At 43.5% G+C, this 24502-nt stretch overlaps 2 protein-coding genes across 4 annotated transcripts in view; one reads left to right on the forward strand and one right to left on the reverse strand.

Annotated features, from left to right (window-relative positions):
* Positions 1-16945, forward strand: part of LOC139530492 (uncharacterized) — a 74877-nt gene extending 57932 nt beyond the window's left edge. The window contains exon 5 of one of the 2 annotated variants that reach the window (XM_071326968.1): positions 16634-16945. In XM_071326968.1, the coding sequence (XP_071183069.1) occupies positions 16634-16828 (195 nt within the window). In that variant the 3' untranslated portion in view covers positions 16829-16945. Of the gene's footprint in view, positions 1-4710; positions 7095-16633 lie in introns of those variants that run through there. The other variant, XM_071326970.1, reaches the window with a different exon arrangement.
* On the reverse strand, positions 8967-24300 carry slc4a1ap (solute carrier family 4 member 1 adaptor protein). 2 transcript variants are annotated; one of them, XM_071326966.1, is made up of 14 exons: positions 23452-24300; positions 23028-23226; positions 17693-17821; positions 17539-17599; positions 17148-17287; positions 15557-15717; positions 15163-15232; positions 14669-14858; positions 14328-14430; positions 13855-14083; positions 13306-13395; positions 12938-13014; positions 12470-12539; positions 8967-11479 (listed from the first exon to the last, which is right to left on the reverse strand). In XM_071326966.1, exons 1-14 carry the CDS (start codon positions 24298-24300, stop codon positions 11430-11432), a joined length of 2418 nt encoding a protein of 805 aa, XP_071183067.1. In that variant the 3' UTR covers positions 8967-11429. The 2 variants fall into 2 exon arrangements, with proteins under 2 accessions (XP_071183067.1, XP_071183066.1); XM_071326965.1 differs by having other exon boundaries at positions 12938-13023.
* Between the last annotated feature and the right edge of the window lie 202 nt (positions 24301-24502).

The raw sequence follows: 24502 nt of genomic DNA on the forward strand, positions 1-24502 counted from the left end.
CTCCTCCCTATAGGCTGTCTCATCGTTGTCGGTGATCAGGCCTACCACTGTTGTGTCGTCAGTAAACTTAATGGTGTTGGAGTCATGTTTGACCACGCAGTCGTGGGTAAACAGGGAGTACAGGAGGGGACTAAGTACACATCCCTGAGGGGCCCCAGTGTTGAGGATCAGCGTGACAGACGTGTTGTTGCCTACCCTTACCACCTGGGGGCGGCCCGTCAGGAAGTCCAGGATCCAGTTGCTAAGGGAGGTGTTTAGTCCCAGGGTCCTTAGCTTAGTGATGAGCTTCGTGGGCACTATGGTGTCAGTATTACAGACTCGGTCATGGAGAGGTTGAAAATGTCAGTGAAGACACTTGCCAGTTGGTCCGCGCATGCTTTGAGTACACGTCCTGGTAATACGTCTGGCCCCGCGGCTTTGTGAATGTTGACCTGTTTAAAGGTCTTGCTCACATTGGCTACCAAGAGCGTTATCACACAGTCATCTAGAACAGCTAGTGCTCCCGTGCATGCTTCAGTGTTGCTTGCCTCGAAGCGAGCATAAAAAGGCATTTTGCTCATCGGGTAGACTCCCGTCACTGGGCATCTCGCGTCTGCGTTTCCCTTTGTAGTCCCTAATAGTTTTCAAGCCCACCACATCTGACGAGCATCAGAGCTGGTGTAGTAGGATTCAATCATAATCCTGTATTGACGCGTTTGATGGTTCGCCTGAGGGCATAGCGGGATTTCTGATAAGCGTCTGGATTTGTGTCCCGCTCCTTGAAAGTGCCAGCTCTAGCCTTTAGCTTGATGCAGGTGTTGCCTGTAATCCATGGCTTCTGGTTGGGATATGTACATACGGTCACTGTGGGGACAACGTCGTCGATGCACTTATTGATGCAGCCGATGACTGAGGTGGTATACTCCTCAATGCCATTGGATGAATCCCAGAACATATTCCAGTCTGTGTTAGGAAAACAGTCCTGTAGCGTAGCATCCGTGTCATCTAACCATTTCCGTATTGAGCAAGTCACTGGTACTTTCTGCTTTAGTTTTTGCTTGTAAGCAGGAATCAGGATAGAATTATGGTCCGATTTGCCAAATGGAGGGTGGGGGAGAGCTGTGTTTGCATCTCTGTGTGTGGAGTAAAGGTGGCCTGTTTTTTTTTTATCCTCTGGTTGCACATGTGACATGCTGGTAGAAATGAGGTAAAACGGATTTAAGTGTCCCCGGCCACTAGGAGCGCCAATTCTGGATGAGCATTTTCTTGTTTACTTATGGGCTTTATAGAGTTGGTTGAGTGTGGTCTTAGTGCCAGCATCGTTCTGTGGTGGTAAATAGACGGCTACGAATAATATATATGAGAGCTCTCTTGGTAGATAGTGTGGTCTACAGCTTATCATAAGGTACTCTACCTCAGATGAGCAATACCTCGAGACTTCTTTAACATTAGACATTGCGCACCAGCTGTTATTGACAAAAGACACACACCCCACCCCTCGTCTTACCAGACGTAGCTTCTCTGTTCTGCCAGTGCATGGAAAATCCCGCCATCTCTAAATTATCTGTGTCGACGTTCAGCCACGACTCGGTGAAACATAAGATATAACAGTTTTTAATGTCCCGTTTGTAGGATAATCTTGATCTTCATCTATTTTATAATAGTCATCTATTTTATTTTCCAATGATTGCACGTTGGCTAATAGAACGGATGGCAGTGGGAGTTTACTTGCTCGCCTATAAATTCTCAGAAGGCAGCCCGACCTCCGCCCTCTTTTTCTCCGTCTTTTCTTCAAGCAAATGGCAGGGATTTGGGCCTGTTCTCTGGAAAGCAGTATATCCTTCTCGTCAGACTCGTTAAAGGAAAAAGCTTCTTCCAGTTTGAGGTGAGTAAGTAATCGCTGTTCTGATGTCCAGAAGTTATTTTCGGTCATAAGAGACAGTAACAGCAACATTATGTACAAAATAAGTTAAAAAAATAAGTTACAAACAATGCAAAAAAAAAAACGAACAAAATAGCACAGTTGGTTAGGAGCATGTAAAACGTCAGACATTCTTTCCGGCGGCATTTTCAGACCCCGAAGGGGATGGGGAAGAGGAAGAGTGAGTTGGAGAGATGGAGTAAGACTGAGGTTAAGAGACGTGAGACTGACGACACCTCCCTGTGTCCTTCTACATATAACGTTATCGTGCTAACTAGCAATTTTAGTCTGATTTTGATCAAGGCTCAGGTCAGCATATGGGAGTGAAGAGGAGACTTAAATTACAGCTTATTTAGAGCCGCTGATCAGAACAACTTACCTTGCGGTATTGTAGAGCAGACCATTGGTTCCCACTGTGGGTTGGGGCCCTCTGTTGTGAGTGGTATCCAGAATATAGGCTGCGTCAAGGGATGACAATTGATACAAATACTATTATCTTTATTTTGTTAATAAATCTAATTGGCCTAAGGAATCACATTATTAAGCTATTTAGTAAGTTCAATGTTTTAACATAAAGGTTTGTCTATGTTTAAACTTACTGTTCGGTAGCTGCCCAAGCCTTATGGTGGATATAGAGCAGTTGTGACCAACCGGGTGATCGACTGGTCGATCTTCAAGGCATTCCTAGTCTATTACCAAACATTTCTGTATAAAAGCCAACGATAAAGGCTTGCGCTCCTGCTGTTGGCAGTAGGTGAACTTAGATTCAGAAGCCCTTACGCAACGGGTCGGCAGTGTTCCCATCTGTGGCTAAATTGGATAGCTCAAATCACCTTGCCTACAGATTCCAGCAAAGTTTGATACTAGCCTACATGAGATTTAATAACTTTTAAAAACCATGACCAGAGAGAGCCTGAAGAATACAGCAAAGAGCTGCTGTTTTTACGAGTGTGTTCATGTTTAAGTTTTTATTACAAAACAAAAAACGCACTTCTCCATACTACCACTTGCACTGCAGCTGCAATGAATTAGTAACCAAGTGTATCGATAGCCCTGCGTTTTAATTATTATTAGCAGCTCGTCTTGTCTATTTTAATATTGAGGAATACTTAACTTTTTCTGGTCATCGGAACAACATGAATTTGTGCATGAGGTACCATGATCTATTTTGTCATGGTGCTTTCAAGACAACTGGGAACTCGAAGAAAAAAAAACGAGATTCAACTGGGAAAAATCGATTTGAACGGTCAACCAACTCGAAATTCCAAGTCGGAAACTCTGACATCTTTCTAGAGCTCCGACTTTCTGACCTGAAGATCACTGACGTCGTAGTTTGACCTCCAGTTGTCTTGAAAGCATCATGACCATCAGATACAGTTACCATCAGTCCAGTAAAATTGAAAAAGTGAATTATTTAAATTCATGCTCAGCTGTGCCTTGGAAGTGCTACACCAAATGATATATATTTTTTTTAAATCAAGCTCAAGTTTTGAAATAAAATATGGTCTGAGAAGAAAAATATTGTCAGGCCAGGCATATAGCCAATATGCTGTGATAATGTGTTAGGCCTACTGCACAAAACCTCATTCTTACATAACTGTTTTTATTAAATTCATGAATTTAAAAGAATTTAAGTAAATAAATTCAGAGCAGTACATCTCGGCTTGTTTTTTGACAGCGAAAATGATCTTGACTCAGAAAAGGTTGGTGGCCACTAGTCTAGAGCAGAAGACACCTCCCTTTGTGGACCAGGGTCATGTAATGAAAAGTTCAGGAACCCCTCAAGTAGAGAATATTTACACATCAGACAGCTGTTTCCCCCAAAAAATATTTATCAATTTGTTTTCAACTACTGGTCCTGTAGCACGTATTTATTTTTTTAACTGTCTGCAGTATCCTCAGAACTCGACCTTTGTTTGACCATTTTGGGCTATGATGTCTATCAGGCCCTAGACGCTGGATGACTCTATATGACTCTGGGGAATGCTAACATGTGCAGCAGACGCGGATCCGTCCCCAAGGTGTAACGACTCGCGCACGCAATGGGCTGCCTTGCAGCTAGCCATATGGAGAACAATTTAACTTTACTGCATCTACGACTCTTGACCTGGAACCTGTCTCTCCCACACTGCAATTTCCTCCCAGGGAAGATGTGTTTAATCCTTCAACGGCCAAAAACAAAACCCGGTGAAAGCTTTTTTCTGTCATTGACGGACTGAGTCTGCCTGGGTATGGAGTGTGTTAACAAGCACTGTTGGGATTTGTTGCCACAGTGGCGCAGTAGTCTCTGTCGGTGTCGGATCCCTAAAGACATGTAGTCATATCATATAGTGGTGATGTCATTAGGTGTTTTTCCAATGCCACCACAATCTAATATTGCATAAGGAAACTACACTGCTTTACAAGGCTGCTCATTACAGTAACAGCATGTATATTGAGGTGATGGGAAAGGCCGAGAAATATGGGACTGAAGGGATGTCGGGTGGGGTGGAGATTGGAGAAACGGGTCCAGGTTGAGGGAGGGATGAAAAGAGAGGGGGATGATGAAATTATAGAATGTAAACACACAAACCCCAGACACTGGAAACCAACAGCTTTACACACAACTCAGTTTCTAACTAACATTCAGAAAGGGCTCCATCCCATAATTAGTTTTCAGTCTCTCTTCTGCCTACTGTGAATCTTGAGCCCTGCTATTTCCATCCACCCAGATCCATGGAGGATAAAAGCCAGATTAGCCAAAACCCAACATTTCTCTCAAACTTTTTCCTATTTAAAAAAAAAATCATACTCTCTCTTTCTGTCCACAGAACTTGACTGGGACTCGCCCTCTGCCCAGGTACGCCTACGATCCCTCAATTTTTGCCTTCCGGTCCCTCAGCAGGGTCCCTCCTTGCAATCCCTTGACTCCGTCCGAAGACCCCCCGTGTGTGTGAGGGGATAACACCAACAAAACCCCTCCTTCCTCACTTATTGACTCTATAGGAGACTGCCAGACTTCAAACTCTGAAGACGAGACTGAGCTAAATAATGAGTCATACCATTATGGTATGACCGTTAGGACAACTTGACAATGCCAATGTTTGAAGGTCAATATTGTACTCTCAGATAATCCTGCTCTGTCAAATCATGCTGTTGCTCGGACAACTGGTTCACTTGACAGAACCATCTAAGACACTAAGAATGGGGAGATCTTAACCCTGATATTGGATGATGATGTGAGACGGGGGCAGACGGTATGTGTGAACAACAAGGCTACAATAGAAATTGCTTTGAAAATACACCGCTTCACTCAAGCTCTCCGTTCCAAGGACACTTCAGGTATTTCATACATTAACAGCTGTCTTTTGGACACATTTTCAATGGATGTTTGTTCTAAAAATGGATTATCAAAGATATTTTTTAAGGAAAACACAAGCATTCGAAAGCATTCAAAGACTACTCCAATGCCCTTGATACAAGGGAAATGTATGTTGACGACAATCAAAAGGTCAAACAAACGCAAGACAGGTTTGTTGTCTAGACCAGGGTTTCCCAAACTCGGTCCTGGAACCCCCACATTTTAGTTTTTTGCCCTAGCACTACACAGCTGATTCAAATAATCAAAGCTTGATGAGTTGGTTATTTAAATCAGCTGTGTAGTGCTAGGGGGAAAAAACAAAAAGTGCACCCCAGGGGCCCCCCGCCGAGTTTGGGAAACCCTGATCTAGACGGACAACAGCTCATTAGGACAAATCATGAACAGGGACTTTCTTGATACATTGCAAGATGTACACTGCACGATATAAGTAAAGAGTCTATATTTTGTGATATCAACCAGCGCTAAGTGCGTCGATACTAGGGTCGAAATGGAGATCAGCTTTCTCCATTCAAATATTTCCTTAACATTATAATTATTTCACAATACTGACGACGGATCAGCTCCTTGAGAGATACTACCACCTACGGCTGCAAATATTGAGCGGCGTATTCTAATGCTTTTAACGCTTAGCCAATAAAAATGCACTAAATCACCGATTTGGTACATCATTGCGCACATGTTAGACTACACATCATGAAATATATTTAGAGAAATTGTATACAGCAGCCTACATGTAGCAAAATAGAACTCAATTGATTGAACATGAAATGTATTTCAACATATTATTGAAAACACCTACAGCCTACTGTTTATACTTTAATGCAGTCATCTCAGTTTTCACTTTGAAGCATATTTTTATACGTCACTCGTTTGTATCAATTGCAAAGACATTAGCAAATTCGTCTTTGTAGTCAACTTTGTTCTGAAGTTATCGGCGGTCACAGAGAGAACAGTCAACCATGTGATTCTATGTTTAGCGGAGATCTTCCGTTCATTAAGTGATGCTAGAGGGCAACAAAATGTATCTAAAGTTGCACTTAACTATTCTACGAGTGATCCGAGTCAGGCGTTAGATTACGAGGGCTTTCAAGTGCAATGTTAATGATAGTTTTGGGAAACAGCTCGGATATTTAACGTTGCTCCTACGAAGGGTTTAACGATGAACTTAGCAGCTTTAAGATGCTTTTATGGAAACCGGGCTCAGGTTACGAGACACTACGAAATGTATGACTAGTTCAAGAGGTAACCTTTAACAATGTAACCCTCAACCTGTTGACGAGTTTGTGAATATTACCTTAAGAGGAAAACAGGACAACATCAAATACTTTGTCCTCTTTTCCTGTATGCATTTCACTGTGCTGTGGTGCAGAAAAGAAAGGTATATGAGCATGGAAGAAAGGAAGTAAAAGAAATCTATGAGAATATGACATGATTTACTGCTTTAATTTCAGTGCTGTGTCATGAGTTTGTGTAGTACGCTATGCAATACATTTCTAACCCTGTATGTACCTCCTTTTCTTCGGTGGCACATCGCCACATGTATGAGACAACCGACAGTCATCCCAAACGTCTCATCTTTATGCCTCTGAATGACACTCCTGATGTATTGAACGTAAAACTGAGGCTAGTCTTGACTGTAGGGTCGATATGCTAACGTAATCAGTGACCAGACAACCTATTTATGCAAATGAATGTAACCCTTGGTGGACATGTTGCGATCAAAACAAGGTTGTCACCATAACCAAGCTCTGCTAGTGAATGTTGTGCAGCGCTCTGACATTTCTGTGTCCCTCGCATAATTTATGAACAAATAAATGCTCTGTGGCATCTTGATTCTTAGGAGTGATACATTTTAGATCACATTACATAGACTAATTCTACGTGCATTGACACGATTACCATTTTGGATTAGCTGTGTACCAGGGTTAGCATCAATCCCATTTCAATCCAGTCAATGCACGAGGTGAATCAAAAAACGAGTGTCATTTATTTTCAGTGAGGACATATTCTCCCTGTCACTCTGTGTGTCGCCTTCCTCATTGCAGTGGCCCACCCAGCTTCTGATCCATGACCCTGGTCTATTGCACCTCTAGCTACAGTACTGGTGGAGCTCTGGGAGTTGAATCTGGGATTACTCCATCCTTCAAGAGCCAATTGGGTCAGGAGAATATAGAGGGGTCAGGCAGCATGGTCGGGAGTGGGCTGGGCCAGGAGCTTAGAGAGGAGGCTCTGGAGTGAGAGCCCAGGGCCAAAGCTGTCTGGAGGTCCTGCGGCACTGGGATTTGGAAAAGTGTGTTTATGGGAACTGAGATTTAAACGTGTGTGTGAGTACAGTACGTGCTTGCATAAAGTATGTGTGTATCCAACCTGTGTGTATTTGCAGAAGTGCGTGCAGCTTGTGCACCTGGTATGTGAGTTATGTGCTTCTAGGGCTTCTGCACATAGATACCCCCATATCAGAGTGTATGCGCGAATAATAGTGTGTCTATGCGGGTGCAAAGGCTGAGTGGTGGCGTAGAGTGAAGCAGGACTTGCGTATGTGTCACATCAAAGCCTGCCAAGACGGCAAGGTTCCCACCCCTCCTCACTGGATCACAGCAGAACATCTCACCAAATGGTGCAAGCTGCTTATTGCCAGATCAGACTGTTTGTGTCAGTAGGTTGGTTTCCATTCTCAGGTTTATTTGACGAAGCAAAAAAAAATCTTTGCGACGTGTAATGGAAACGGCAGATATACATATTTTCTAAACATCGGTAACATTTTTATCCGATTGACGGATGGATTTTTTGGTTGAACTTCGTGACAAATGAAGATGGAATGTTTTTTTTCTTGAATCAATGTTTGCTGAATAAGTTTGCAAGCCACGTGATGTCATCACAACTAAAGCTCCACTCCACATTCAATTCTAAATGTCTACTGCTAGGAAATTACATTTTTTTAAACAAAAATGTTTTCTTTGCAGGACAAGGATTGTCCTGACTCAAGAATGCCTGAATTGTTTCGTCTTGCTTTTCTGGTTGGCTGGATGCAAGTTTAACCATCCAATTATAACAGATCTACAGGAGTGCAAATCTCACCATGGCACGGACCGAGGTGACACATTGACACATGATCATTATTAGAATATGGCAAATATTAGTCAATTATTGCGTTCTATACATGCTGGCTTTTGCAGGCTACCAGAGACAGGAAAATGATCGGTGGGAGGGCATACAGGCTGTCACCAATGTATTATTGCACAATTTGCCTAAATGGGTGATGGAAACACTTCAACCACTTAACTTGTATTCAACACTGGTTTCTTTCTTTTGTTGAGGTGTGACATTACGTCCAGCTGTTTTTAAAATCGACATAAACATCCTAAGTGGAAACACACCGTAGCAGGCAACTGTCGCATCTATTTTCTATGTCAACAAAATCACTGGACAAGTTAATGGAAACATAGTGGATCTCACACACTAGCTAACGTAAGCACCACTCCACATGGTTGGCTGTGAGAAACATGCCGGTATACATCGAGATGGATGGGGAGGGTGGAGGCTTTGGGGATTGTGAAAATTGAGGGGTAGAGATTCAGTGGTTGAACTGGAGAGGAGATGTGCAGTTGTAGACTCAAACAAATGTCTAAAAACATGGAGTTATTTATTTGTGGGGAAATGAGTCTTCACTGCAAACCTTCAAAAGATGGAATCTGAACAACCCCGTGGGCTAAGTACCGTGTGGACAACTTTATTGTACAAATAAAAAGTAACAAAATACACAACTTCTGGAAGAGTATTATTTTTAACCTCCCAAGTTTAAGATTCTCAGCTGGAAGGAATAAGATAGAATAGTAGTGAGGTGGAGGGAGAAAATGAACAAGAATAAATGCCGTGTGGGATTTCTGAGGCAGTGTAATCCTGCTCTAGGTAGCTTGCCACAAACGAAACCCTACTTCACACACACCAGGCTCCTAAACGCTGAGTCACTTGTAATGAAGATCTGGTTAAAAAGACACTTTGGAGAGGGAGGACACACACACTACTTTTGACTTGACTCATTATCAGCTTGGGTTTTATCCAGTAATGCCACACACATGTCCAGATGGTCTGCAAGCTGCTTAAATGCGCTCCCACACTCACTCTCCTTTGAAAAAGGGTTACGCCAGCAATTGACAGTGAAACCCAACAGCGAACCCATACTGTTCGGACGTCAGGTGGGCTTAGCTGCGAGAGAGCAGCCAAAGTAACAAAGCCGACCTCGGATGAGTGAATGTGGGCACTAACACTAAATCCTTCACTATATGCTGTACACTCATCTGACATAGGATAGGGCCAATTCAAATTGGACTCGGTTTAAGTGCAGCCTATCTCTATTACATACAAGGGGGTGAGTCAAGTGCTTTCAGGCAGGCCTACTACGGTAACTAGCCAGCAGATCCAACCTGCTTCCTTACAGCTACACTAGGGTCAGGCATAATTCCTGTTTTTATTAACACAGCTGAGCCTGTACAAGATATGCCTCGGGAAACAAACCTCAATCCAGGGATGTGAAATGCATTATACTCCGAATTGTTCCATTATTCCAACATTTCTCATCCCTGGATTGAGGTTCATTCTCCGAGCTATATCTTGCACCGGCTCAGCGGTGTCTTAATACACACAGGAATGCTTTCAGACCCTAGTGCAGCTGTAAAAGCAAGTGGTTCGGATCTGCTGGCTAGCAAACTAACCAGTATGTGAGGACTGATATCTTAACTGTAATGAGACTGGTCCTTTTTCACACTGTTCGAGGATATGTAATGCAAAACATTCACCAAGTTATTTCAATGACATGGTCATCTTGGAGAAAGAAGGCAATGGTTACCATGAGGCAACTACAAACCTGCTAGCAACCAACAAATTTAGTCATTTTCACAAAGAGGGCAACACTGTATGCTTTCCCAGTGCCAGCCTCCACATTGTTGCCATTTTCCCAGAAGTGAATTCAAATGTGGTAAAGGGTACACCACCGTTCAAAAGTTTGGGGTCACTTAGAAATGTCCTTGTTTTTGAAAGAAAAGCACATTTTCTGTCCATTAAAATAACATCAAATTGATCAGAAATACAGTGTAGACATTGTTAATGTTGTCAATGACTATTGTAGCTGGAAACAGCTGACTTTTTATGGAATATCTACATAGGCATACAGAGGCCCATTATCAGCAACCATCACTCCTGTGTTCCAATGGCACGTTGTGTTAGCTAATCCAAGTTTATCATTTTTAAAGGCTAATTGATTATTAGAAAACCTTTTTGCAATTATGTTAGCACAGCTGAAAACTGTTGTCCTGAGTAAAGAAGCAATAAAACAGACCTTTTTTAGACTAGTTGATTATCTAGAGCATCAGCATTTATGGGTTCGACTACAGGCTCAAAATGGCCAGAAACAAAGACTTTCTTCTGAAACTCGCCAGTCTATTCTTGTTCTGAGAAATTATGGCTATTCCATACGAGAAATTGCCAAGAAACTGAAGATCTCGTACAACGCTGTGTACTACTCCCTTCACAGAACAGCGCAAACTGTCTCTAACCAGAATAGAAAGAGTGGGAGGCCCCAGTGCACAACTGAGCAAGAGGACAAGTACATTAGTGTCTAGTTTGAGAAACAGATGCCTCACAAGTCCTCAACTGGCAGCTTCATTAAATAGTACCCGCAAAACACCAGTCTCAACGTCAACAGTGAAGAGGTGACTCCGGGATGCTGGCCTTCTAGGCAGAGTTGCAAAGAAAAAGCCATATCTCAGACTGGCCAATAAAAATAAAAGATTAAGATGGGCAAAAGAACACAGACACTGGACAGAGGAACTCTGCATAGAAGACCAGCATCCCGGAGTCACCTCTTCACTGTTGACGTTGAGACTGGTGTCTTGCGGGTACTATTTAATGAAGATGCCAGTTGAGGACTTGTGAGACGTCTGTCAATTTTATGTTATTTTAATGGACATTTTTTCTTTCAAAAACAAGGACATTTCTAAGTGACCCTAAACTTTTGAACAGTAGTGTATGTTGTATGCAATATCCCTTACTCAGGAGTGTCATAGAACACAAATAGATACTGAGGGGGTGGAGGCCTGTTTGTGTGTTGCTGCTAAGTCTGCAGGTGGGTGGAGTTGAGAAAAAAAAGGGTCAAAAGTTTGAGCCTTGTGTTCAGTAGCCATACTTTTCGTTGAGGTGGGTGCGGCCATCCCCAGACTGACCTGTAGACATGGAGGACAACGTTTTAGGCATATTATTCAGAACATGAACATTAAAAAAGTAGTGACAGTGCAGTGACCGGCTCGCAAAACACATTTAGTATGTTGGCCTGTTTTGTTGCTATATTAAGTCACTGGCTATCTGCTCCAAGAACAAAACCCTACGTAGTCACGTGTGTAACAGCTATGTGGGAAATAAATTATTCCACCTAACCATGCCAACCTTCCTCACATGTCGCAGTGTCTTCCAATGACATACGTTTCCCTTTAGGTACTCGCACGCAATCTTATCCAAGAACCAAATTGTGGGTTTCTTGCTAGTTGCTAAATACCAAGAGTTTTGTCAATTAATCCAAATGGCTCTTAGCAGTGTACTTACCCCCGCAAAACGTTAAAACCTTATCTTAACAGTGTGGCTTTGATCTGCATTCCTTGGCCACTGATGAAAATGCAGTCTAAACTCTCCCTTCTCACAAATTGGCCATAAAGCCTGTTTACTTCCCTTTTCCCTAGCTCCCTTCATCCCAGAGGTCAGGGGCAACCTTATTCCTCTTACTCAGGAGTGGTAGAGAACACAAATAGTGCTTCTGATAAAGAACATTGTGTTCAACAATAATCTTGATCTGTAATGTACATTTCCTCAGTCCTGAAACTCTTGGCGTAACTCCAAATGTCACCTAGCTGCGAGGTTACAAGCCTGTGAGATTGTTCAGACAAAAAGGTCTTATGTCTTGATGAAGGTTCTTCAGCAAAAACATTGACAGAAATTACATTACTGTTAAATGGTTGAACAACAGTTGACGAGGTTAAGGGCCTGGCTTATTAGTCAAAGCCGAGCCAAATTGTTGTGTCTTTGACCTCTGTGTTACCCTAGCGTTCACCTCAAGACATGGCCGCCCTATGTCAAGGGGCCAGGTGGTAGGTGATTAACATCACAAGATGAAAGAACTCATAGCAATAAACAAGTGAATATTCACAAGAAGTTATTTATACCTGTGGGGGGCACCCAGACACAATAGTCTGGGTCATCCTCAGGGTACGGTCCTGATTGGGCGGCTGGAGGCTAGAGACAAAAGCATGACAATGTGACACAGCATTTCTCTAACGAGCGAAGAAAGAAAATGCACCAACACCACAAAGTAGCTCTCTTTCCGCATGGTACAAATTAGGTAGTAAATGGAATATAGACCGAATATAATAGAGATTAAGGGTGAATCTTCGCATGGTACAAGAAAATTTACAGAGTAACCTAGTTTTGTATCAGCCCAGTATCTTTGTATAACTAATGTTGGTCTAAAAGTACACTGGATTTAAATTTGGGGGATTGTTTAGAACGCCAGCATTCTTGATTAACAGTATTAATTCATTCTCAATCAAGTTTTGGCTCGTTATTGGCTAGTGTGTGTGAGAGTGAGTGATTGAGTGAATGTGTGTGGGGGAGAATGAGCTCGAAGTGCTTACTCTGTTGGGGCCGGTGGTTCTTTTTTTCAAGAACTTTTTAGGACTAGGCTTGGCAGCTGCCGCCTCCTTGCCCCCTTCTTTAGGGTCTAAAGAAAGATGGGAGGAGAAACACCAGAACTAAAGTTAGGGACTAAAATCCATCCACACAATGGGAGAATCTCAATTGCATTGCCTCCTTCTCAAAACCCATTGGATAAGAAGGTCAGAGGAGCGGGACCTCCGAACTTCTCAACCAATGGGTTTTGAGGAGGCGAGAGGTCCCAGGAAATGAAACAGATTCTCCCGTGGACATAGTGCACATAGCCAGACAGATAGAAAAACAGTGTACCAACAGAAGAACAAAGAGACACAAACGTGAGTCCCTGTACCTGGTAAGGGCTTTAAACGGCCGAGAGGCGCATCTTCCATGGTTTCCTCAGGCTCCTCTACATCTATACTTCTCTGGGACAGCTTTTTCCCTATAAAAACCAGACAAAAACACTGTTCAATGACCACAGCTGAATAGTGATACGTTGTTACGGAAAACAATTTCAGCATGATGATGCCACATCAGAGCCAAACTTTGGAGATACATAGATATGTAGTATAATATGTATAGCTCTGTCCAAAGTAACACTGCCATCTACAGGCGATTGGGAGAACAACAGCTCCATATGGATAAAATAGACACAGGCTACATTCCAATTAACTACCCTTCAATTGTGCACGCCTACACCCCCTCATTGATTTAAAGGAATGGACTGCTGTAAGGAATATGTTGGAAACTCCCAGCAGTCATGCTTGCACCAATCAAATGCTTTTAAATGTATGAGGGGAAAGTAAACGAGTGCACACCTCTGGAGAAGGGTAGAGAATCGGGAACACAGCCACAGTGAGAAAAAGGTGGCAAGACACAGCATCCAACTTTTATATCATACCTCTGGGGGGTTGGGACAGAGGTGGGTCCTGCCTCTGGCATCCTGTACTGCAGCCCTCTGTGGAATCAGTGCTTTCATTGGACTGTTGGGGTTCCTCAGCCTGGATGTCAGCCTCAGTCAAGTCTTTACTCCCTTTGTTGTTGTCATCCTCCTCCTCTTCTTCCTCCTCTTCCTCTCCTTTCATGTTGAAGAGTTCTGCGGGCAGGTTGGCTCGCTTCGGGGGCAACTTCTAAGAAAGAGGGAAAGAGAGCACATTATGAGGAGTGAGACGACAAAAACATTGGGAGTGGTTGTGAAGAAGAGGCAACTGTTGAGTAAGAGATGCAGAGAGAGGGAGAGCTAAAGAAATAGGTGGACAGAAAGAAAATGCAGAAATAGGGATAGTGTAAACTGTAAAGCTTTTCCAGCATTTGCAAAAACCCTCTTATGAAAAGCTATTATGGATATTCTCCTCTGTTGCCAAGTGAACATACCCCTATGGTCCCAGTCTTCAGTTTGAACTTGGCGCCTCCCTTCATGGCACCAAACAGCGGTAGGGATCGCTTCTTAGGCTTGTCTGCATCGGACGACCCACTCCTAGACATGTGAAGAAGAAATTGTCAGAGTGCAATACTGTACAACCATGTGTAGCGGACATGCAGTATTCCTAGGAGGGAACAGCAATAGGCACTACTAATATACAATCATCATCTAGAGGCTTTTGAGAGAATAACGGACGAATGGATACATTGTGAGAAATAGGCACCAAGACGCAACATTCAACTAGGTGATTCAGATATTAGGGGATAGCTGCATGCATATGCATATATATCACCCAGTCTGCAGTGAAGGCATCTGGGCTGGCCGCGTGAGCTCCACCAGCCGACGCAGTCTCTGGGCCTCCTTACGCAGGTCGGCGGTGTGCACGTGCAGCTTACGGCGCTCCACTCCGTCCAGCCCCGCCTCGCTGCGCACGGCGACCATGAAGGCATCCAGGGGGTCCTCGGAGGACGAGTGAGAGCCGTCTGATAGGGAAGAGAAATAGAAGTGAATGGAAACCCGAGGATAAAGCACTCTGTCTCACTCGCACACATACACAGACAAACACAACACAACTCACTTGGGTGAAACTACACATAGTAGAGACAGCAACGTAGGTGTACCAGTGTTTCTTAATCCTGGTCCTGGGGAACCAAAGGGGTGAACATTTTGGTTTTTGCCCTAGCACTACACACCTGATTCCACTTTTCAAAGGAAACAGGATTCAGAAACACGAACCCACATTGCGATGAAAGGTGGTTGAAAATACCTTTTCTGTGCACCACTTACCTCTCCCTGTAGCACTGAGCTTCTTCTCGGTCTCTGCCAGCTCCTTCTCAACCACCAACAGTTTGGCCACCTTAGCAAGTCAACAAGCACCCTGTCACTCTAGCGCACACCATAAAAGCTACAGTACCCTTCCTCCCCTGACATATCACATACTGTGCACACAAAACATTTCAATAGACAGAAGAGGCTATTTGAAACAAAAACTTTGTTTTAGGGATTTGTAAAGTGTACTTCTGTTGCAGAGAATTGGCAACGTCAGTGCTATCACATTACAACGCTGTATGTGGTGCACTATCTTAGGTGAGCACTTCATTTTGAGAGATACTTTGTATTACCTTTTTCAATTCCTGAGGTAGAACTGTGAGAAAGCGTATTTAATGACATGGGTCTTTACCAGTGACTCGTAAGTGTCCGGGCGCTCCTGAATCTTTCCCGCCCTCTTCATGCGCTCCTGTCTCTTCTTCTCCACAGCACCGGTGCGGTCCAGAAAGTTATCATCGTCACTGTCATAGAAATCCTCGTCCTCCCAGTTCTTCTTCTTGCGCTTACGGGAAACTAGAGGGAGTGGATTATGAACAAGTTAAAGTACGACAACAGTAGAAGTTACAGACAATGAGCACGATTACATGCACACAATAGTGATTATTGTGGATAGTCAGGTTACTATAATGATTTGTTTAAAACGTTTACATGCTTTGCAAAAATAACGATTTCCCTAATAATCCTGTTTACATGGACACGGAAATCAGGCTACTGATGGGCCTTTTGATAAATGCAGAAAATCGGTCATCAAAATCAAGTGACCATGTTATTTTTGCTAATACTTTTTGATTCTCAGTTTGGACATATGAAGTTTGTATGTGAAAACTATTTACAAGATGCATACTTTGTTTTTCTGAACTCACTTCACTCGAGCACAAGAGGGAGGCTTGCGCTACCCGGTGCTGGAACATGCGCAGATGCCGATTGAAGTAAAAAAAAAAAAATGTATACATGTATTGCTCAGAAAAAGCAGGTGTTTTAATCGGCGTATGCTTACTTCGATTATGACCTTACGCCGGTTAAGATAAGCAGAGTAAGGTGTTTACATGACTAATGCCATACTCTGCCTTAATGTTTAAAATTGAATTATTAGTGTGCATGTAAACATACTCAATGGTACAGAGTAAGGACTCAACGTCTGGCGGACCAAGGGGTTAAGCCTACATATGGAATAAACAAAGTTGTTGGCGCATCTTCCAAGTGCCTAAACAGGCTACAATATGTCCAGAACTATGCTGCACGTGTCCTCAACCACACCTTCTCCCGCAAGCACATCACTTCCAGTGCTGTTCAACCTCTACTGGCTCCCCATATGTTCACGCGTCGACTACAAACTCCTGGTTCAAACCTACCAAGCTATCTCTGGACTGAAGTATCTGTCTGACCTCATTCTACCCTCCTGTCCCACACACACCCTTTGCTTCTCCAGGTCTGTATCCCTTCAGCAGCCCCGCAGCAGACTATGGGTGACAAGACTGTCAGTTGCGTGGCGTCGCGGCTGTGGGACGCATTTCCAGACACAATTAGGCTGCAGTCTCTGTCCTCTACTAATTCTGTTCTCCGGATCTGGCGACACCTGTATATAGCTTTGATTGTTGTCTGTGTTCTGGATTGTTTTTATTAAAAGTTTCATTTTTGTGTCTGTGAAAATCGCTAGACAAATTAAATGAATTATTATTATTATTATAATAAATATACATTGTAAATAAAAACTTGAATAACAACCAAAACGGCAAGCCATCACCTTCAATGTGAGCTATTCACTGTTTTGTAGTGTATTCACTGTGTATAATGTTACATTTCAATATAACTTTGGAATATTTGAACAAATGACTAGGAGCTGCTGAACCACTCATACTGCTGATGTAGCAGGCTGCATTGACTACAGTAAATAGTAACAGTTCTGTTGTGGGCTGATGTAGCAGCTCTGCTAGGACCCCCACCTGCCTCCTGCCTGAGCAGGCCCCGGGCCTCCAGGATGCGACACGCCTCCAGGGAAGACTGGATGGCCGCATCTTTCTTCTTCCCTATGTGGGTCACCTCAGCGACCAGCTGCTTCCCTGAAGCGTCATCCACTGGGAGCCTGTGTGTGGAAAGGAGGTGACATGTTTAACATTCTATTCAGTATGTCAATTTTCTACCTGGTAGTTCGTTGAAAGATAAATGTCACTAATTGACTAGGTCTGAATCAGTCCCTGATTAGTGGGTATGAATAAAAACCAGAGGGGCTGCAGACCTACAGGTCCAAATTTGAGAAGGACGGCAATATAATTTGCATGATATAATACATGATTGCACACAATTACATAACCTCAGACAAAATAAAATGCTTACTTTACTCTGCAGAGCCAGGTACCGTGGCTTTTGTCTTCATACTCAAACTCGAGCTCTTCCCCTGAAATAAAAGACAGATAGCGAGACACTGTCAAACACACCAACAGGAAACATGATTATGGTACTAGTGAATGTCTTTCTCCAAAGGTCTGACCTTCTCTGTCAAAGAAGCCCTGCAGTGCTTTCTTAGGGTCCTTCAGGTAAGCAGCCTCTTGGTCCTCCTGGAACTCTGTGGAGAAGGGGTTCTCCTCGTTCTCATCCTCTTCAGGGGCTGCCTCATCATCTACACATGTACAGTTGAAGTCGGAAGTTTACATACACCTTAGCCAAATACATGTAAACTCAGTTTTTCACAATTCCTGACATTTAATCCTAGTAAGAATTCCCTGTCTTAGGTCAGTTAGGATCATCACTTTATTTTAAGAATGTGAAATGTCAGAATAATAGTAGTGATTTATTTAAGCTTTTATTTTTTTCATCACATTCTCAGTGGGTCAGAAGTTTATATACACTCAATTAGTATTTGGTAGCATTGCCTTCAAATTGTTTAACTTGGGTCAAACGTTTGGGTAGCCTTCCACAAGCGTCCCACAATAAGTTGGGTGAATTTTGGCCCATTCCTCCTGACAGAGCTGGTGTAACTGAGTCAGGATTGTAAGCCTCCCCCCTTTTCCTCCAAACATAACGATGGTCATTATGGCCAAACAGTTCTATTTTTGTTTCATCAGACCAGAGGACATTTTTCCAAAAAGTACAATCTTTGTCCCCATGTGCAGTTGCAAACCATAGTCTGGCTTTTCTATGGCCGTCTTCCTTGCTGAGCGGCCTTTCAGGTTATGTAGATATAGGACTAATTTTACTGTGGATATAGATACTTTTGTACCCGTTTCCTCCAGCATATTCACAAGGTCAGCAGGGTAGCCTAGTGGTTAGTGCTTTGGACTAGTAACCGAAAGGTTGCAAGATCGAATCCCCGAGCTGACAAGGTAAAAATCTGTCATTCTGCCCCTGAACAAGGCAGTTAACCCACTGTTCCTAGACCATCATTGAAAATAAGAATTTGTTCTTAAACGACTTGCTTAGTTACATCAAATTTAAAAAAATAAATTAAAAAAATTCGCACCAAAGTACATTCATCTCTAGGAGACAACGCATCTCCTTCCTGAGCGGTATGACGGCTGCGTGGTCCCATGGTGTTTATACTTGTTTGTACTGATGAACGTGGTACCTTCAGGTGTTTGGAAATTGCTACCAAAGATGAACCAGACTAGCTCCACAATGAGACAGGGTGCGTGCAGGCCAGGCAGCAGGGTGCGTGCAGGCCAGCCTGCCAGTTTAGTGGAGTCAGTGTAGTCAGCTCAGCTATCCCCATTGAGACCGTGTCTGTGCCTCGACCTAGGTTGGGCAAAACCAAATATGGCGGTGTTCGCTTTAGCAATCTCACTGGAATAAAGACCTCCTCCATTCCTGCCATTATTGAAAGAGATTGTGATACCTCGCATCTCAAAATAGGGCTACTTAATGTTAGATCCCTCACTTCCAAGGCAGCTATAGTCAATGAACTAATCACTGATCATAATCTTGATGTGATTGGCCTGACTGAAACATGGCTTAAGCCTGATGAATTTGCTGTGTTAAATGAGAACTCACCTCCTGGTTACACTAGTGACCATATCGCCCGCGCATCCCGGAAAGGTGGGGGTGTTGCTAACATTTACGATATTTCGATTTACAAAAAAAAAAATAACCCAGCCGTTTTCGTCTTTTGAGGTTCTAGTCATGAAATCTATGCATCCTACTCAATCACTTTTTATAGCTACTGTTTACAGGCCTCCTGGGCCATATACAGCATTCCTCACCGAGTTCCCTGAATTCCTATCAGACATTGTAGTCATGGCAGATAATATACCAATTTTTGTTGACTTTAATATTCACATTGAAAAGTCCACAGACCCACTCCAAAAGGCTTTCGGAGCCATCATCGACTCAGTGGGTTTTGTCCAACATGTCTCCGGACCTACTCACTGCCACAGTCATGCTCTGGACCTAGTTTTGTCCCGTGGAATAAATGTTGTGGATCTGAATGTTTTTCCCTCATAATCCACGATTTTATTACGTTTGCAATCGCAACAAATAATCTGCTCAGACCCCAACCAAGGATCATCAAAAGTCATGCTATAAATTCTCAGACAACCCAAAGATTCATAGATGCCCTTTCAGACTCCCTCCACCTACCCAAGGACGTCAGAGTACAAAAATCAGTTAACTGAGGATCAAGGGAGACACTCGTTTTTTTTTATACTATATCTCTTGACACATTGATCAACATAATCATGGCCTCTAAAGTGCATACTGGACCCTATTCCAACTAAACTACTAAAAGAGCTGCTTCCTGTGCTTGGCCTTCCTATGTTGAACATAATAAACGGCTCTCTATCCACCGGATGTGTACCAAACTCACTAAAAGCGGCAGTAATAAAGCCTCTCTTGAAAAAGCCAAGCCTTGACCCAGAAAATATAAAAAACTAATCGGCCTATATCGAATCTCCAATTCCTCTCAAAAAAAATTGAAAAAGCCGTTGCGCAGCAACTCACTGCCTTCCTGAAGTCAAACAATGTATACGAAACGCTTCAGTCTGGTTTTAGACTCTATCATTGCACTGAGACTGCAATCGTGAAGGTGGTAAATTACCTTTCAATGGCGTCAGAACGAGGCTCTGCATCTGTCCTCGTTCTCCTAAACGTTAGTGCTGCTTTTGATACCGTCGATCACCAAATTATTTTGGAGAGATTGGAAACCCAAATTGGTCTACACGGACAAGTTCTGGCCTGGTTCAGATCTTATCTGTCGGAAAGATATCAGTTTGTCTCTGTGGATGGTTTGTCCTCTGACAAATCAACTGTACATTTCAGTGTTCCTCAAGGCTCCGTTTTAGGACCACTATTGCTTTCACTATATATTTTACCTCTTGGTGATGTCATTCGGAAAAATAACGTTAACTTTCACTGCTATGCGGACGACACACAGCTGTACATTTCAATGAAACATGGTGAAGCCCCAAAATTGCGCTCCCTGGAAGCCTGTGTTTCAGACATAAGGAAGTGGATGGCGGCAAATGTTCTACTTTTAAACTCGGACAAAACAGAGATGCTTGTTCTAGGTCCCAAGAAACAAAGATCTTCTGTTGAATCTGACAATCTTGATGGTTTTACAGTCGTCTCAAATAAAACTGTGAAGGACCTCGGCGTTACTCTGGACCCTGATCTCTCTTTTGACGAACATATCAAGACTGTTTCAAGGACAGCTTTTTCCCATCTACGTAACATTGCAAAAATCTGAAATTTTGTCCAAAAATTACGCAGAAAAATGAATCCATGCCTTTGTCACTTCTAGGTTAGACTACTGCAATGTTCTACTTTCCGGCTACCCGGATAAAGCACTAAATAAACTTCAGTTAGTGCTAAACACGGCTGCTAAAATCTTGACTAGAACCCCCAAAAAATATCCTATTACTCCAGTGCTAGCCTCCCTACACTGGCTTCCTGTTAAAGCAAGGGCCGATTTCAAGGTTTTACTGCTAACCTACAAAGCATTACATGGGCTTGATCCAACCCATCTTTCCGAGTTGGTCCTGCCGTACATACCTACATGTACGCTACGGTCACAAGACGCAGGCCTCCTTACTGTCCCTAGAATTTCTAAGCAAACAGCTGGAGGCAGGGCTTTCACCTATAGAGCTCCATTTTTATGGAATGGCCTGCCCATCCATGTGACAGACGCAGACTTTGTCTTTATTGAAGACTCATCTCTTCAGTAGGTCCTATGATTGAGTGTAGTCTGGCCCAGGAGTGTGAAGGTGAACGGAAAGGCACTGGAGCAACGAACCACCCTTGCTGTCTCTGCCTGGCCGGTTCCCCTCACTCCACTGGGATTCTCTGCCTCTAACCCTATTACAGGGGCTGAGTCACTGGCTTACTGGTGCTCTTCCATGCCGTCCCTAGGAGGGGTGCATCACTTGAGTGGGTTGAGTCACTGACTTGATCTTCCTGTCCAGGTTGGCGCCCCCCCTTGGGTTGTGCCGTGGCGGAGATCTTTGTGGGCTATACTCGGCCTTGTCTCAGGATGGTAAGTTGGTGGTTGAAGATATCCCTCTAGTGGTGTGGGGGCTGTGCTTTGGCAAAGTGGGTGGGGTTATATCCTGCCTGTTTGGCCCTGTCCGGGGGTATCGTCGGACGGGGCCACAGTGGCTCCCGACCCTTCCTGTCTCAGCCTCCAGTATTTATGCTGCAGTAGTTTGTGTCAGGGGGCTAGGGTCAGTCTGTTAAATCTGGAGTATTTATCCTGTCTTATCCGGTATCCTGTGTGAATTTAAGTATGCTCTCTTTAATTCTCTCTTGGAGGACCTTAGCCCTAGGACCATGCCTCAGGACTACCTGGCTTGATGACTCCTTGCTGTCCCCAGTCCACCTGGCCGTGCTGCTGCTCCAGTTTCAACTGTTCTGCTTGCGGCTATGGAACCCTGACCTGTTCACCGGACGTGCTACCTGTCCCAGACCTGCTGTTTTCAACTCTCTAGAGACAGCAGGAGCGGTAGAGATACTCTCAATGATCGGCTATGAAAAGCCAACTGACATTTACTCCTGAGGTGCTGACCTGTTGCACCCTCAACAACTCCTGTGATTATTATTATTTGACCCTGCTGGTCATCTATGAACATCTTGGCCATGTTCTGTTATAATCTCCACCCGGCACAGCCAGAAAAGGACTGGCCACCCCTCATAGCCTGGTTCCGCTCTAGGTTTCTTCCTAGGTTCTGGCCTTTCTAGGGAGTTTTTCCTAGCCACCGTGCTTCTACACCTGCATTGCTAGCCTACCTGGTTAAATAAAGGTGGGAAGAAATATTTTTTATTTTTTAGGTCTTGGCTTATTTATTTAGATTTTCCCATGATGTCAAGCAAAGAGGCTTGAAGGTAGGCCTTGAAATACATCCACAGGTACACCTCCAATTGACTCAAATTATGTCAATTAGCCAATCAGATGCTTCTAAAGCCATGACATCATTTTCTGGAATTTTCCAAGCTGTTTAAAGGCACAGTCAACTTAGTGTATGTAAACTTCTGACCCACTGGAATTGTGATACAGTGAATTATAAGTGAAATAATTTGTCTGTAAACAATTGTTGGACAAATTACTTGGGTCATGCACAAAGTAGATGTCCTAACCGACTTGCCAAAACTATAGTTTGTTAACAAGAAATGTGGTTGAAAAATTAGTTTTAATGACTTCAACCTAAGTGTATGTAAACTTCTGATTTCAACTGTATGTATAGATAGGAAGGTGAGAGAGAGATTAAAGTCAACATATTGAGGGCTTGGGTTGAAGCTACAGAGCTGTGATATGGTAGCAGTGGTTAATTGCAATTAGTGCAAGTAAACTATTCTGAGCCATGCATTACAGTCTCTCCTGGTGCTGAGCACTGAAAGCTTACCTATTCCCCAGGAACAGCCCGAATCATCGTTTAAACTCTTTCCCTTGATGCCACTGCTTTCTATCCCATCTTCCTTTTCCTCCTCATCTGAGCCTTCTCCCATCATCCTCCTCTCCAGGTCCTCCCGCTGCTTCCTGGCTCGCTCCCGCAGCTCTGTGACAGTCAGGTCTGACTCCGCCTCTTCGTCAAACTCTGGACCCTGCAGAGACAGACAGTAGAATAGGGCTATTCAGAACTACAATGGTAAAGGACTACATAAGTGATAGAGGTTTGAAGTCTAAGGATGTCTATTCTGATCTAGTACATCTAGCCTACTTGTGGTAGTAAGTGCACTGTGTATAACATTTTACTTAGCCTATCTCTGAATGGTATGAACACTAAGTAATGTTTTCTGGCATGAAGGAACAATTCTTATATTTTTTACCTGCATGATGAAAAGTCTAGTGCTTCCCCCGAATTTGAGTACGTGCCCAACCCGCACTCTGATGTAGGTATTCGGTGGTATCTTGTTCTTGTTGACGAAGGTACCATGTGTGCTGCCCAGGTCATGGACATAGAACCCTCTCGCCTCTCCAACTGCCTCCTCCTCTCCTGCCAGCCCACGGTACTGAATGACAGCGTGATACCTGGAAATTGAGGGGTGTTCCAGGGATACGTCACACACAGGTAAACGTCCGACCACAAAATAACTCTGCTGGGTGAGTGGGACCGTATCAACTATAGTGCCATTCTTGAGGGTTTCTAGGGAATATGGGACATCTGCCACTCCTGCCCAAGGAGGTTCGGCGTATGGAACAGGAGGGTGGGGTTTAAATTTGCCAATAGGTGTTCCTTTGACAGGAAATCTTGGTGGGGGTTGGACGTCTTGCAGTTTGGTCTTTGCGGCTACACCATCACTAATCTTGTCTTTTTCGGGATGTTTTTCGCTCTCTGCACCTTTCCGTGACGTTGTGTTGTCATTATCCGACGTGGAAGGGGGGGTTTGCTCATCTGAAGATGCCTCACTACTATCTGAAGTAGATGGTTGTTCTTTGTCGCCATTTTCTTCATGTGTAGGCTTTTTTGGTGCTCTGCTCGCGACAAGACCTCGTTTACTCACGAGCGAAGGCGCCGCAAAGAGAGCAGGTTTTTTGAAAGGGTCCTCTGTCTGAGTGTTTGAGTGTTCCTTGTCACATTCACCACCATTCTCATTACTCACACGTTCTTCCATTTGAGTGTCCATTTCTTTACCAGTAAATATTTCACACTCTACTGTGCGCGAGGAGTCCGCCATGTTTATTTGGTTCGGCTCTCAACTCGGACCGTGCTGTAACACAATTCTATACTAATTGTTACCGTCAGAGATGTTATCTGGGATATTATGCAAATATTATGAACTACCCTAAAATACAGAACCCGTAAAGCGGTACCATGTTAACGATATATATATATTTTTTTATACATTAACGTTACTGTGTGAAGCCAAATTATTAGCA

The sequence above is a fragment of the Salvelinus alpinus genome, chromosome 9 (genome assembly GCF_045679555.1).
Source record: "Salvelinus alpinus chromosome 9, SLU_Salpinus.1, whole genome shotgun sequence".
In the NCBI taxonomy this organism is placed as follows: Eukaryota; Metazoa; Chordata; class Actinopteri; order Salmoniformes; family Salmonidae; genus Salvelinus; species Salvelinus alpinus.

Bases quoted from the DNA above. Each gene is read 5' to 3' on its own strand.
- slc4a1ap (XM_071326965.1), bottom strand. From the start codon at position 24,300: ATGGCGGACTCCTCGCGCACAGTAGAGTGTGAAATATTTACTGGTAAA. The intron at 14,859-15,162 runs GTAAGTGGTGCA...CTTCCCTATCAG, and splicing joins GCTCAGTGCTACAGGGAGAG to ACGGCTCTCACTCGTCCTCC. The intron at 14,431-14,668 runs GTGATATATATG...TCACATGTCTAG, and splicing joins ATGCCTTCACTGCAGACTGG to GAGTGGGTCGTCCGATGCAG.